Source organism: Colobus angolensis, unplaced genomic scaffold (assembly GCF_000951035.1).
Source record: "Colobus angolensis palliatus isolate OR3802 unplaced genomic scaffold, Cang.pa_1.0 Scaffold9, whole genome shotgun sequence".
NCBI classification, from domain to species: domain Eukaryota; kingdom Metazoa; phylum Chordata; class Mammalia; order Primates; family Cercopithecidae; genus Colobus; species Colobus angolensis.
Genome location: NW_012122931.1, coordinates 2,296,368 through 2,311,088, shown reverse-complemented (window position 1 = coordinate 2,311,088; position 14,721 = coordinate 2,296,368). Strand labels below are relative to the sequence as shown.

Sequence of the window (14,721 nt, the reverse complement as noted above, 5' to 3'; positions counted from 1 at the left end):
AAAAAAAAAAAAAAAAAATTAATTCCTCCAAGGCAAATCCAACCCCATAGGATTCTTCATCACCCTACTCCATCCCATGTAACTTCCCTTCTCCCATAACAAAGGAACCCTGCCTCCCAACACCAGCTTTCTTACACATTAGCTCTATTTTACAATACACAAAATCATTTAAAAACTACTAATACTAAGCCAGTTCCACTACTGACAACAAATCTCACAAATTTTAGCTGTTGTCACCCAGGATAGAGTGCAATGGCGCAATCTCGGTTCACTGCAACCTCTGCCTCTTGCATTCAAGCAATTTTCCTGCATCAGCCTCCCTAATAGCTGGGATTACAGGCGTGTGCCACCACATCCGACTAATTTTGTATTTTTAGTAAAAACGAGGTTTCACCATGTTGGCCAGGCTGGTCTCAAACTCCCGACCTCAGGTGATCCAACAGCCTTGGCCTCCCAAAGTGCTAGGATTCCAGGTGTGAGCCACTGTGCCCAGCCAAGGCTACTATTTCTTTTCTTTTTTTTTTTTTTTGAGATGGAGTCTTGCTCTGTCACCCAGGCTGGAGTGCAGTGGCCGAATCACAGCTCACTGCAAGCTCCGCCTCCTGGGTTCACGCCATTCTCCTACCTCAGCCTCTCGAGTAGCTGGGACTACAGGTGCCTGTCACCTCGCCTGGCTAGTTTTTTGTATTTTTTTTTAGTAGAGACGGGGTTTCACCGTGTTAGCGAGGATGGTATCGATCTCCTGACCTCGTGATCCACCTGTCTCGGCCTCAAGGCTACTATTTCTAAAAGTACTTGTATCATTTTTTTCTCTGTGGGTTATGTATATGACCAATTTAAAATATAATTAGGTTCACTTACTTCAATTGTATTTCTTTTTAAAGTTTTGCTTTTTAAAATTCATCTTTGTTGATTTAATTGTTCAAAAGTCATATATATGTAAAAAGTATACTCTAGTTCTATCATTTGATTGATTTATTTATTTAGAGACAGGGTCTTGTTAATGTCACCTAGGCTTGAGTGCAGTGACTATTCACATATGTGATCATAACACACAACAGCCTCAAACTCCTGGGCTCAAGTGATCTTGCCTCAGCCTACTGCATAGCAGGGACTACAGAGGCACAGGCTACTGTGTCCAGCTCTTTATTAGGTATATGCATTCAGAATTGTCGTATCTTCTGTTGAACCAAAATACTCCCTTTTTATCTCAAATAATGCTTTCTGAGCTGCACGTGGTGGCTCACGCCTGTAATCCCAGCACTTTGGGAGGCTGGGGCAGGCGGGTCACCTGAGGTCAGGAGTTTGAGACCAGCCTGGCCAACATGGCAAAACCCCGTCTCTACTAAAAATACAAAAATTAGCTGTGCACGGTGGTGAGTGCCTGTAATCCCCACTACTCAGGAGGCTGAGGCAGGAGATTCGCTTAAACTCGGGAGGCAGAGGTTGCAGTGAGCCAAGATCGGCCACTGCACTCCAGCCTGGGCGACAGAGCAAGACTGTCTCAAAATAATAATAATAATAATAACAACAATAATAATAATGCTTTCTGCCTTAATGTCTATTTAGTTTGATATTAACAGAATTAAATAAGTTTTAATTTGGATATGCATAATTATCTTTTACTTACAATCTTTATGTATCCTTATGTTTAGATGTATTACCCACTAACAGCATATAGCATGCCCAGATTGGTGTTGAAATACCACTTTCAACTAAAATACAGCAAGGCTCCTTAGAAAACTGGAAGTTCAGTTACGGGATAAAAACAATATATATGATGAACTTGGAACATCCTGTCACAGCACATAGCCTCAGAGCCAACTAAAAGGAGCTGACTGAAATGGACTGAAACACAAGCATACCAATCCGTGCATTCACAGTTCTTTTTTTAAGCTTACCAGTCACCACTGGCACTTACTAGTGAATTATTTTTTCTTTTTTGAGACGGAGTCTTGCTCTGTCTCCCAGGCTGGAGTGCAGTGGCACGATCTCAGCTCACTGCAACCTCTGCCTCCAGGGTTCAAGCAATTCTCCTGCCCCAGCCTCCGTATTAGCTGGGACTATGGGCATGCGCCACCATGTCTGGTTGATTTTTGTATTTTCAGTAGAGACGGGGTTTTGCTGACAAGCCAGGCTGGTCTTGAACTCTTGACTTCAGGTGATCTGCCCACCTTGGCCTCCCAAAGTGCTGGGATTACAGGGCGTGAGCCACTGCACCTGGACTACTAGTGAATTAAACTCATTATTCTGAAAAGTGATCAAGTGTCAAGTATTTATACTGCCTTTCCTTTATAAACTATACTACCGAGTAACCAAATGGAAGTAGAGAATTTTCTCTCTAGAGAAGTATTCCAGCTAACATAAAATAATTAAAGTGTCACCATTTTGCTCCCTTTAATGAATTAATAACTAAGTGCAAGCAGCTGTGATTATCAGAAAAATAAACTAGGTATCATGTACCTGCTGCTGCTGATGGAACATATGACCAACTACAAAACGGTTTTGCCAAAAACGAATAAAAATTTACCTGAATTGGATCAATTCTCTAGCTCCAACTATCAATTTACAGGAAACACACAGAGGATACAGACACTCTAAACACCACCAAGGGGATGCGATATCAGCAAAATCCAGACCATGATTAACTATAAAATTAACTCAATTTTTTCAACAAAAAAATTGCAAGAGAAGAAAATGAGAGAATTCTAGTTCAAAAAGACCTATCAAGTAATGCCACTGGGTGGACTAACTTGCCTTTGGGTGGACTAATTTGGATCTTAAGCTGAAAAAAAGTGTTATGAGATAATTGAAAATTTGAACACTGACTGATATGAAGCGATTACTGGTAACTTTTTAGGTATGACTGTTACTTTTCTTATTTTTTAGAGATATTCACTAACATAGTTACAAATGACTAACAATAGATGACATGCAAAACCTCTCCACAGAAAACTATAAAACACTGAGAAAAATTTAAACCAAATAATTGAAGACATATACCTTATTCATTAATTAGAAAGTAGTAAAAGTTGTCAATTCTTCCCAAATTTCCACTTCTTTTCCTCTATAATTTATATGGAAATACAAAGGGCCAAGAATAGCCACAGCACTCAAAAAGTAGAGCAAGGTAGAAGGGAGTGAGGCACTGTGGCTCACACCAGCACTCTGGGAGGCCAAGATGGGCAGATCACTTGAGGCCAGGAGTTCGAGACCAGCCTGGCCAATATGGTGAAACCCTGTCTCTACTAAAAATACAAAAATTTGCCGGGCATAGTGGTGCACACTTGTGGTCCTAGCTACTCGGGAGGTTGAGGGAGGAGAATCGCTTGAACCTGGGAAGCAGAGGTTGCAGTGAGCCGGGATCGTGCCACTGCACTCCAGCCTGGACGACAGATCAAGACTCCATCTCAAAAAACAAAACAAACAAAATAAAACAAGGTAGGAGGACTTGCTCTATGAGTTATTAAAACTTATATAAAGCTAGATAAAGTAAACAACATGATATGAGCACAAGGGTAGGCAAATGATCTCAAGAAGAACAGACTGATGCCCAGACATTAAGTGGACTCTAGACTCATAACAAACATAGCAGTGCAGTGAAGCACAAATGGTCTTTCAATAAATAGCACTGGGATAATTACACCTCTACTTGGGGAAAAAAAAAAATGGAACTCAACCCACATACCTCAGTCACAAACAAAACAACAAAGCTTCTAGAAAAGGAGTTCCCAAATTTCCTCTGTAAAGGGCTAGATAGGCTTGTGGGACTACACATAATGCCTGTTACATTCTCTTTTCTATAAAGCTTTAAAAAAGTAAAAACCAGCTGGGCGAGGTGACTCACACCTGTAATCCCAGCACTTCAGCAGGTTGATGACACAGGAGGATCACTTGAGACCAGGAGTCTGAGATCAGCCTGGGCAACAGCACAAGACCCCATCTCTACATTTAAGAAAAAAAAAAGAACGTAAAAAACGTACCCTAGGGCAATACAAAAAACAATACGTGGGGTAGGTGGATCTGCAAGCTGTAGTTTGCTAACCTTTGTTCTAGAAGGTAAGAGAGATCCTGATCCATGGGTGATGGGGGTGGGGGCAAAGGAAGGCAAGAGAATGTAATTTGCACCCTGCAGCAGAGAAAGATTTCTTACTCTTTATTTAAGAAACGGGACACAGAGCACTAACAATAAAAGACTGATGTATTTACTATGTTCAAATAAGCAATTCTCAATAAGAATGAAAAAGGAATTCTTAAGACATCACTAAAAAGAGTCAGAATGCAAGTCAAAGTGAGGAAATGACTTCTACCCGATTATATAAAGAACTCCTACAAATCAACTGAAAAAAAGACAACAGAAAATGAACAAAAGCCTTGAACAGGCACTTTCCAAAGGAGGTTACTAAGACAGCTACTAAATATATGAAAAGATGCTCAATCTCCCTAATAAGGACATTACAAAAGCCCATAAAACACCATCAATACACACAGCCCAATAGCTAAAAATCTCAAAGCAATCTATACAAATGTGTTGCTGAAGACACGGAACAATGCAACTTCTCATACACTGCTGGTGGAATATAATTTTGTACAACAGGCTTGGCATTATTTACTGAAGTTGAACTTCTACACACCCTAATACTCCACAATCTACTTCTGGATATAAACTGAACAAAAATGCGTTCAGAAGAACACTAAGAGATACATGGGTGATTACAGCAGCATTATTCATAACATGCTATGCAAAAAAGAGTTAACACAGCAGGCATGCTAGCCTTTGAAAGACCTGCTTGAGAGGCTGCCCCTTGGCTGGTATCTAGGAACTTAGATTTTAGGACAGTTCTCATTATTCCCTAATAAAAATGGCTCACTGTTACTAAACCGTGTGTGAAAATGATATGGTCCCGCCAAACACCTGCTTTCTTTCTGCTTTGTGGCTACTGCATCTCAATGCACAACTGACACTTGAACAACATGGGTTTGAAGTGCGCAGGTCCACTCATTCATAGCTTTCTTCCATCTCTGCCACTCCTGAGAGTAAGACAAATCCCTCCTCCTCTTCATTTGTCTACTGAGCGTGACAGTGATAAAGATGTAGACCTTTATGATGATCCATTTCACTTAATGAATAAATATATCTTCTCTTATAATTTGTTTCTTTAGCTTTACTATAAGAATATAGTATATAATACAATATAACATATAATTCTTGTTGTTGTTGTTGTTTTTTGTTTTTGAGACAGTCTCGCTCTATTGCCAGGCTGGAATGCAGTGGCGCTATTTTGGTTCACTGCAAACTCTGCCTCCCTGGTTCAAGTGACTCTCCTGCCTCAGCCTCCCAAGCAGCTGGGACTTACAGGCACCCACCACCACACGTGGCTAATGTTTGCATTTTTAGTAGAGATGGGGTTTCACCATGTTGGCCAGGATGGTCTCAATCTCTTGACATGGTGATCCGCCCGCCTCGGCCTCCCAAAGTGCTGGGATTACAGGGGTGAGCCACTGCGCCCAGCCTCATTTTTTTTTTAAACACATCTACAGGGTAGGATGGATGGGGGTTGGGGGTAAAAAGAGGACTTACTCATTTTATTTTAAAGAGTTCTGAATGTTTGGTGTATTTATAACTAGTATATAAAAGTGGTATGTGGTTCAGATCAATCATGAAATGAAAAAAGAGATGCCAGGAAGATTTACTCAGAATCTGTAAAGACTATTACTGCAACACCCCCACCAAAGCCCTCCACTCACCGTCTCTCCCATTCCCAGCCTCCACTGACAATTCAGCCTATAGTATTCTAACTACAGAGTGGGAAAAAAATAATGAATTTTACATTCATAATTGTCCCAGTAACTATCCTCATTAAGACTTAAAACATATTCTAAGTAGTCACAAATTCAGCTTAGAAAATTTGTCCCCCAAATTCAAATAATGCTATCTCCTCTTACTTAGAAATCCCAAATTATTTGTATCATATATTCCAAGTTGCATAAGAAAAAACTTACCCGCAAACTCCCAGTATTTTATATAATCAGCAGGAAATTTTCGTACTTGCAACTGATAGAAATTCTCTCTATTTGGAGAGTTGAGCCATTCCTGCGCCACCTACACAAAGCACAAAAGCAAATTAAGAAAGCAACATTCCTGGAAAGTGATGCTAAATAGTAACATTTTCCAAAGTTAAGCAACAGTAAAATCCAGAACCTAGAATCTAGGTAACAGAAACTAAAAATTGATTCGCGGTGGGTTAATAAAATTATCTGGAACTGTCCTGTCCAATTCAGTAGCCATTAGCTACATTTAGTTATTTACATTTAATTAAAATGTTAAAAAATAAAAATTCTGTTCTTCAGTCAAACTAGTCACACTTGTAGAGCTCGACAGCCATCTGTGGCTGCTCCGCTGTGCGCAGATGTGGAGCATTTCCAGCAGTGCATAATGTACTGTGGGACAGCTCCAGTAGAATGTTATTTCCCAACCAGGTCAGCTAGCTCACAAGTCCAAAAGGACCTAGATTTGTTGCAAACCTTAGGGATTTCTTACCAACATGTCATCCTGCCAGTTTATAAAATGCTCTATACCTATCTTCCAATTTGTCAAAGCTCCAAACTCAGAAGTATCCTTAAGGATCTTCTGAGAAATAAGACTTTCCAATCCCAAATTTAGGAAGACTACTAGTATAAAAAAGTCATAATAGCTTTCACGTCTTAAAAAACTAACAAATATATTACCTTTTGGGCCCTAAGAAGGGTTTTGTCTAAATGTAACAGTTAGTCATTAAGTATTTAAATCAACAACTAGCCTTCAGTTCCTCTGAAGAAACTTATCATCAAAGATTATTGGTGCTGAACTGCTTTTGCACACTGGTTAACCGACCAAGACTCCACAAGGGTTACGCTATGGACAGGGAACAAAACAATACTGAATCTGTGTTATCCACTAGTACGGTCAGACTCTGGACCATGATAGTCATGATCAGTTTGTATCACCCAGAGTACCCTACAGTAAAACTCCATAGAATCATCATCAAAAGCACATTCTATGTTCACAGCATTATTTACAATCACCAAAACCTGGAAACAACCCAAATGTCCATCAGCTGGTGAACGCATAAACAAATGTAATATATCCATACAACAGAATCTCATTTGGCAATAAAAAGCCATGGCCTATTAATAAATGCTACAACATGGATGGGCTTCAAAAAGATTATATGAAATGAAAGGAGCCAGATTCAAAAGACCACATACGTACACTTCTATGTATGTGACATTTCCAGAAGAGGCAGATTTATAGACAGATGGGAGATTAGTGTTTGCCTAGGGCTAGTGGTAGGAATGAAGAATGACTACCAATGGGCAGAAGGGATTGTTTTAGGTCAATGGAAATGTTCTAAAACTGGGTTGTGGTGATGGCTATACAACTATAAATTTACTTAAAAAAACCATTCAATTATACACCTTAAAAGGGTACCTTTTATGGTATAGTATACTTTAATAAAGCTGTTAAAATGCATCCTAGTGTGCCGGGCATGGTGGCTCAAGCCTGTAATCCCAGCACTTTGGGAGGCCGAGACGGGCGGATCACGAGGTCAGGAGATCGAGACCATCCTGGCTAACACGGTGAAACCCCGTCTCTACTAAAAAATACAAAAAACTAGCCAGGCGAGGTGGCAGACGCCTGTAGTCCCAGCTACTCGGGAGGCTGAGGCAGGAGAATGGCGTAAACCCAGGAGGCAGAGCTTGCAGTGAGCTGAGATCCGGCCACTGCACTCCAGCCTGGGCGACAGAGCGAGACTCCGTCTCAAAAAAAAAAAAAAAGAAAAAAGCATCCTAGTGTGTACGACAAAGATAAGAGTACCCAGAAGATCCTAGGTAGTTTTCATCTTGGAAAAAGGAGGGCAGATCCTTTCAGTTTGAAATTATTTGGGCCTAATAATTTCAGCAATCCCATGAACCAGAGATTAAGTGGATCTCTTATAGTCAAGCTATAATGACCGACTAAAGATAGCTGAAATTCCGGAGCTATCAAAGAGAAACTTAGCTAGGTAAAAAGTCCTAATGAATAGATACTCAATATACTACATAATTCACAGCTTTCTACATTTGATGCAGTTACAGGTTTATCTGTTTCATAACTCATGGGGCCCTGGGAAATTAAGAAATCATAAATTGCATGAGCTAGTAGTTTCACACTAAATAACTGTTCAAAGTACGAACAAGTGTACGTTTGTGATCCATCAGAGCATTATCAAAGTTAAACGTAATCAACTAGGTTCAGAGGATGAAAAATCATGCAGATGGTTAGAAAACGTACTCCTTTCAAAAGGTGTCAGCTGCTGTAAAAAATAAACAATAAAAAGAAAACAAGCTCTCTGAACATAAGAACATTCAGAATACACTGAACAGAGATGAATATACAGTGGCTTTCCAATTTTTTTTTTTTTTTTTTTCTGAGATGGAGTTTCACTCTTGTTGCTCTGGCTGGAGTGCAATGCCACGATTTCCGCTCACTACAACTTCAGCTTCGCGGGTTCAAGCTATTCTGCCGCCTCAGCCTCCCATTAGCTGGGACTACAGGCATGCGCCACCATGCCCGGCTCACTTTTTATTTTTTGGAGACAGAGTTTCGCTCTTGTTGCCCAGGCGGGAGTGCAATGGCGCAATCTCACGTAACCACAACCTCCACCTCCTGGCTTCAAGTGATTCTCCTGCCTCAGCCTCCTGAGTAGCTGAGATTATAGCCACCCACCACCACGCCTGGCTAATTTTGTATTTTTAGTAGAGACAAGGTTTCTCCATGTTGTTCAGGCTGGTTTTGAACTCCCGACCTCAAGTGATCCACCTGCCTTGGCCTCCCAAAGTGCTGGCATTATAGGCATGAGCCACCACGCCTGGCCCAAATTCTGTATTTTTAGTAGAGACAGGGTTTCACCATGTTGGCCCGCTGGTCTCAAACTCCTGACCTCAGGTAATCTACCCACCCTGGCCTCCCAAAGCGCTGGGATTACAGATGTGAGCCACCAAGTCTGGCTAGCTTTCCAAGTATTAAAGGTCAGTGGTAATGCTGTAACAATCTCACAAAGCACTATCACTTCAAAGCAGCAAACTATGTCCCTTTTCTTCCCACTCCAGACAGGAAAGACAGATACCCAGTCAGGCCTCATCTTCAAAGGAGGTCTGAGTTCTCTTTTTCCCCAGTAACTAAGAACAGATTATTCTACAAAACTGGCTGTTCCTAATAATTTAATAATTTAACATTTTTCAGATCAAATAAATATTATGTTTTGATAAAAATATTTCCACATAGACTAAATACACTGTTTGGTTATAATGAGGTTTTGTGTGTATGTGATCCCAAGAAAATTATCTTTAAAAAATTATTATCATCATTATTTTTATTATTTTTTATTTTTTAAGACAGTGTCTTGCTCTGTTGCCCAGGCTGAAATAAAGTGGCATGACCTTGGCTCACTGCAACCTCCACCTCCCAGGTTCAAGCAATTCTCCTGCCTCAGCCTCCTGAGTAGTTGGGATTACAGGTGCCTACCACCATGTCCGGCTAATTTTTGTATTTTTAGTAGAGACAGGGTTTCACCAAAGTTGGCCAGGCTGGTCTCAAACTCCTGACCTCAAGTGATGATCCGCCTGCGTTGGCCTTCCCGTGTTGGGATTACAGGTATGAGCCACTGTGCCTGGCCAAAAAATTACATTATTAAAACAATAGCTGTTTCACTGGGGCAAAGAAGTTCCTGCAGCACTGGCTCCCAATAACCGAGACTGTCCTTGCCTTACATAAGACAGCCAAACACAAACCCCAAAACAGACAAAGCAACTGACATTCATTTCCATGTCCTGCCCCCTTTCATTACACAAGTCTAAGGCAAACTCTCTGATTTCTGTCCTGGATCCCTCTTCCCTTGAGGACTTAAAATTCCTAGAATTATCCATTTTCTTGCATCAGTTTCTTCCTGCCCATTGCTCATTCCCATGAGCATACACACTGAAATTGCTCTAAGAAAACCCTGTCAACAATAAACAAAACCCTTCCTTCTCTCTAAATGACCATTCAGCTTAGTGCCCCCCTTTTCCTGCTCCCCATCAACACGTGTGTTTTCAAAACACTCCTTCCACTCACTTCTTTTACATCTGGTTTCTGACTTAACAACTGCTACACAAAAATCGCCCACCCATCAGACTCAGTGATGACCTCCTTGCTGTTATTTTTCCTTACCCATCTCAGGTAGCGCTAATCCAAATCTCCGGTTTGTGATGCACTGTCAAGAGTCTATGCAACGCCCTCATCATTTGACTTCTCCTGTATCCCTGACTGATTCCACTTCCATGACAACCTCCACCCTAGGTATCCACTACAGCTGTGTTAGTATAACTAAAAATCCAGAAGGGCTGTGCGTGAGAGAGATTTAGACAAATAGTATTCTACTATAAACTAGGTGTTTTGTGTTTTCAACCAACTTTTAAGTCTTCTGGGACTGACTCACATAGTGCTCTTTAGTATGAAACAGCATTTTATTCATCCATCCTTTTAATCAGCTCCAACTCTATATCCTATAAATGACATCCAAGACATAGATCCCTTATGGACAGACGTGTATACGTTCTTCTAGTGAGCCTATGCAGGGATAAGACTGCTAGATCATAAAGGATCACAGACTTTTGCTCACCTGTTATTTTAACTTCCTTTCCTCCTTTCAGTAACACTTCATATATTTATTAACACCAAGTTTTCCCTTCTGCAAACTATTTGTTGTCCATCTTCTACTGATTTCCGTTTTTTGCTGTTGATTTACAAAGTGCTTTGCGTGTTTCAGCTACTAATCTCTTGCCAGTTGAGGAATGTTTTAAAACTCTCTTCTTCCTATCTGTTGACTCCAAATATAGAGTCCTTCACTAAAAAGACATTAACTTTGACAGAATAAAATCCATTAATACTCATTAATCCATTAATGTGGCTAATGCTTTTTGTTTTTATGATTACCTTCATCACCTAAACTGACATGTTTTCTGATATTTTCTTCAATTCATTTAGTTTTACTTTCCAAACATGATTTAACCAGTTTACATGCTATAAAGTATGAATCTTAGCCTAATTTGTTTTTTCCCCAGTGAAGTGGGCCAGTTTCCTCTAACGACCTATCCCTTCCCCACTGATTTGTGATGTCCTATTTATCTCATTTTATCTAACACTGACACATAGGCAAGAAGGAAGAGTTCCTTCTTAGGAGCTAAAGGGTCTCCCACTGTTTCTCCGATTATCTGCCTGCCCTGTGCCACTCTCATACGTGTCTATTACTATGGCTTTGAAACAGCTTCATAGCAGATAAGGCAAGTATCATTCCCCGCCGCCATAGTTACGCTGTTCTTTTCAAAGTGACTTTATTATAATACATTTTGCTTTTCCTTACAGATTTTAAAATAAGTCTATCAATCACCTCAAAACAATCCTGCTGGGATTTTAACTTGAACTACATCAAATTTATAAATGAATTCAGAAAGAACTCACATCTTTACAATGTGAAGCTGTCTCATCCATGAACATAGCACCTCTCCATTTTGAACAAAAGACTAAACATCTTCATCACCTTTAAAATAGTTTAAAGTGTTTTTCATAAATGTCTCATGCATTCATCATTAGACTAATTACTAATAGGTATGCAGTTCCAGTTACCATGGTATTTTCTTTCATATTTTCTAACTGGCTATTGCTGCTACAGAGGGACACGACTTATTTTTTTGCACATCCATCTTGTGCCCAAATATTGATGCTACTGGGGTTTCTATGTAGGTCATCTGCAAATGATCAGAACCGTGTCTCTTCCAATTATTCATTGCTCCACTTTTGTCATTTTAATGAACTATATCACTGAATATCTATAGCAGCTGTCATCTACAACTGTTCCATCAATTGTTGCTTCGTCTATTTTGAATTATTATATACATACATGTTCACAATCAATTGTATATGCTTGGGTAACTGTTCCTTTTACTGGTATCTAGTGTCTTTGCCCCTCTGAATTGTTCTCATGTTAAAGTAAATGTTGATTGTAAACCTGCAACTCCAGCCTTCTTTGGTTCATGTTTGTTTGCCGTATAATTTTCCTATTTTTAAAAAAGGGACGGGGTCTCACTTTGTTGTCCAGGTTGGTCTCAAATTTCCAAGCTCAAACGATCCTCTGGCCTCTGCCTCCCAAAATGCTCGTATTACAGGTACGAGCCACTGCACCTGGCAATCTTTTTCCATTTTTTCATCTTAAACCTTTCTAGCTTTTTTAAATTTCTGACAGGTAACACTGTTCCCGGAACTTACGTCTTTAAATACATTCTAAAGGTCTCGATATAGCTGTTTATGTATACACTCATTCAGTTATATTCCCTTGGCATTAAAAGCCCTCTCAATCTCAACTCTCGACTCCTTCTCTAAGAAAATCTTGGTCTTGGCTGGGCGTGGTGGCTCAAGCTGTAATCCCAGCACTTTGGGAGGCCGAGACGGGTGGATCACGAGGTCAGGAGATCGAGACCATCCTGGCTAACACGGTGAAACTCCAGCTCTACTAAAAAATACAAAAAACTAGCCGGGCGAGGTGGCGGGCACCTGTAGTCCCAGCTACTCAGGAGGCTGAGGCAGGAGAATGGCGTAAACCCAAGAGGCGGAGCTTGCAGTGAGCTGAGATCCAGCCACTGCACTCCAGCCTGGGCAACTGAGCGAGACTCTGTCTCAAAAAAAAAAAAAAAAAAAGAAAATCTTGGTCTTATACTTTTTTTTTCTCTTCCTCTGAGATCCTTATTACACATATATTAACACTTCTCTATCCACTTTATTGCTTTTTCTTTTCTATTTTCTGCTTCTATCCTTTCGTGATAACTTGTGGGAATCTGAGTGGACATTCTAGCTTGCCTACACATTCTTCAGTTGTATCCATGTACTAGCCACTCCATTTACTGAGTTCTCTAACGATTGTGTCCTCTATCCCCAAGCAGCTCCTGTTTGTTGTTCTTTATGATTTCTCCTTCTTGCTTCATGTTTCCACCATGCTCTTTCTTTGAGATATTTAATATGCTTTTAGCTAAATCTTATTCTGACTATTCCAGTAATTTTGCTTTATCTGCTCCACATTGTTCAGTTTGTTACTTTTCTCTTACAGTGACTATACTCCAGACAGGAAATGCAGATGTTCCCCTCTGAATGCATGCTCCCCAGGGAGACCAGGCACATCAGGTACAAAAGAACACTGCAGAACAAGTGGCTATAGCCTAGCACCACCTAGCTTCTGTATCTCTACTGATGAGTAGGGTAGAGAGTCATGGGGATACAACTCTGGGAATAAGCATTTCAGTATTATAATCTCTAAGTCTACCCTGATACTTACCTTTCTGAATTCTGACTTCCTTGGTTACAGTAATTCAGCCTTAGGGATGGGAGGGAACAAGTGAACTTTCAAGAACGAAGCAATCCAACTATGTCCAATGTTAATTACTTCTCATAGGAGCTGGGATACAATGCCACCCTAATGCTACCCACTGCTTTTGGCAGACATGAGCTAGTTGCAACTTTCCTGCCCTGCACCACAAAGTAACATAAGGGTAGTACTCTAGTCCAGGGTAATGAGGGGAAGAAAAAAAGGGGGAAAACCTAAGAAATTCCTTTCTACTTTAATTCCCATCTATAGGAATTCTAGTCTGCTGTACTTACTATTTCCTTCCCATCCCAAGAACCCAATCACATCCTAGGCTGCCCCAGAGTTTCTCACAATATATATCAGTTTAACATCTTCAACTACACTCCCTGGCTTTAGCAATGTCACTCCCAGAAGAGAGGGCAATTAACCCATGATCATTTGACCTCAAGTAAACAGCATCACAATCTAACCAGAGGCTTAAGCCAAAAACTTCAGAATCATCCTCCCTTGTTAAACTCCCCCACCAATTCTATCACCAAGTCTTCTAAGTACTCTGTCCAAAATTTACCCCCAATATATTGAAATCCTCTCCATTTCTACAGCTACCACCCAAATCAAGCCACCACCATCTTTCTCCTGGGCTACTATAGTAGCCCCTTGACTGGTCAACTGCATTTATGCTTACCTTTCCACAGATTACTCTCCACATAGCAACAGCAAATGGTGTGTAAAAAACATCAACTGGTGTTATGTTACTATTCCCCCAGTCTAAATGACCAACCAAATAAAAAGCTTTCAGTACCTTCTCACTGAACTGAGAACGAAACATCAACCTGCAGCTCACAGGGCTGTATCTGGCTCTTATTTCTCCAATCTTATTTCATTTCTCTTTACCCCTTATCAGCTACTTCACTTCAACCATACCAGCCTAATCTCTTTCTTCGTAAGACTCAGTTCCTATCTCATGGCATCTCATGGCATTACATTTCATGGCATTATATTACATTACATTACATACTTTCTTCTTCTGGATCTCAGCCAGGTCTCAAGAGCAGCCTCCCAATATCGCCACTCACAACAATTCATCATATCGGCCTATTTGTTTCCTCCACAGAACTGATTACAATCTGAAATTAGCCAAAGCGTCTATAGCCATACCACCCTAAATTCACTCAATCTTGTCTGAAATTGGCCAAATAGAGCCACCTCCCTACTGGGCACTGAGAATCGAAGTTGGTGCCCAAGAAAAGTACTCCTTGCCTGCCTGCTCCGTGTCCAGGCAACCTACAGTGACCTCTACACAATA

At 40.5% G+C, this 14,721-nt stretch overlaps 1 protein-coding gene across 1 annotated transcript in view; it reads right to left on the bottom strand.

Annotated features, from left to right (window-relative positions):
• The window catches only part of SETX (senataxin), a 103,235-nt gene that overhangs the window by 47,920 nt on the left and 40,594 nt on the right, over positions 1-14,721 (bottom strand). Inside the window, exon 11 of the mRNA XM_011931431.1 lies at positions 6,004-6,103. Within this exon, the coding sequence (XP_011786821.1) occupies positions 6,004-6,103 (100 nt within the window). The remainder of the gene's footprint in view (positions 1-6,003; positions 6,104-14,721) is intronic.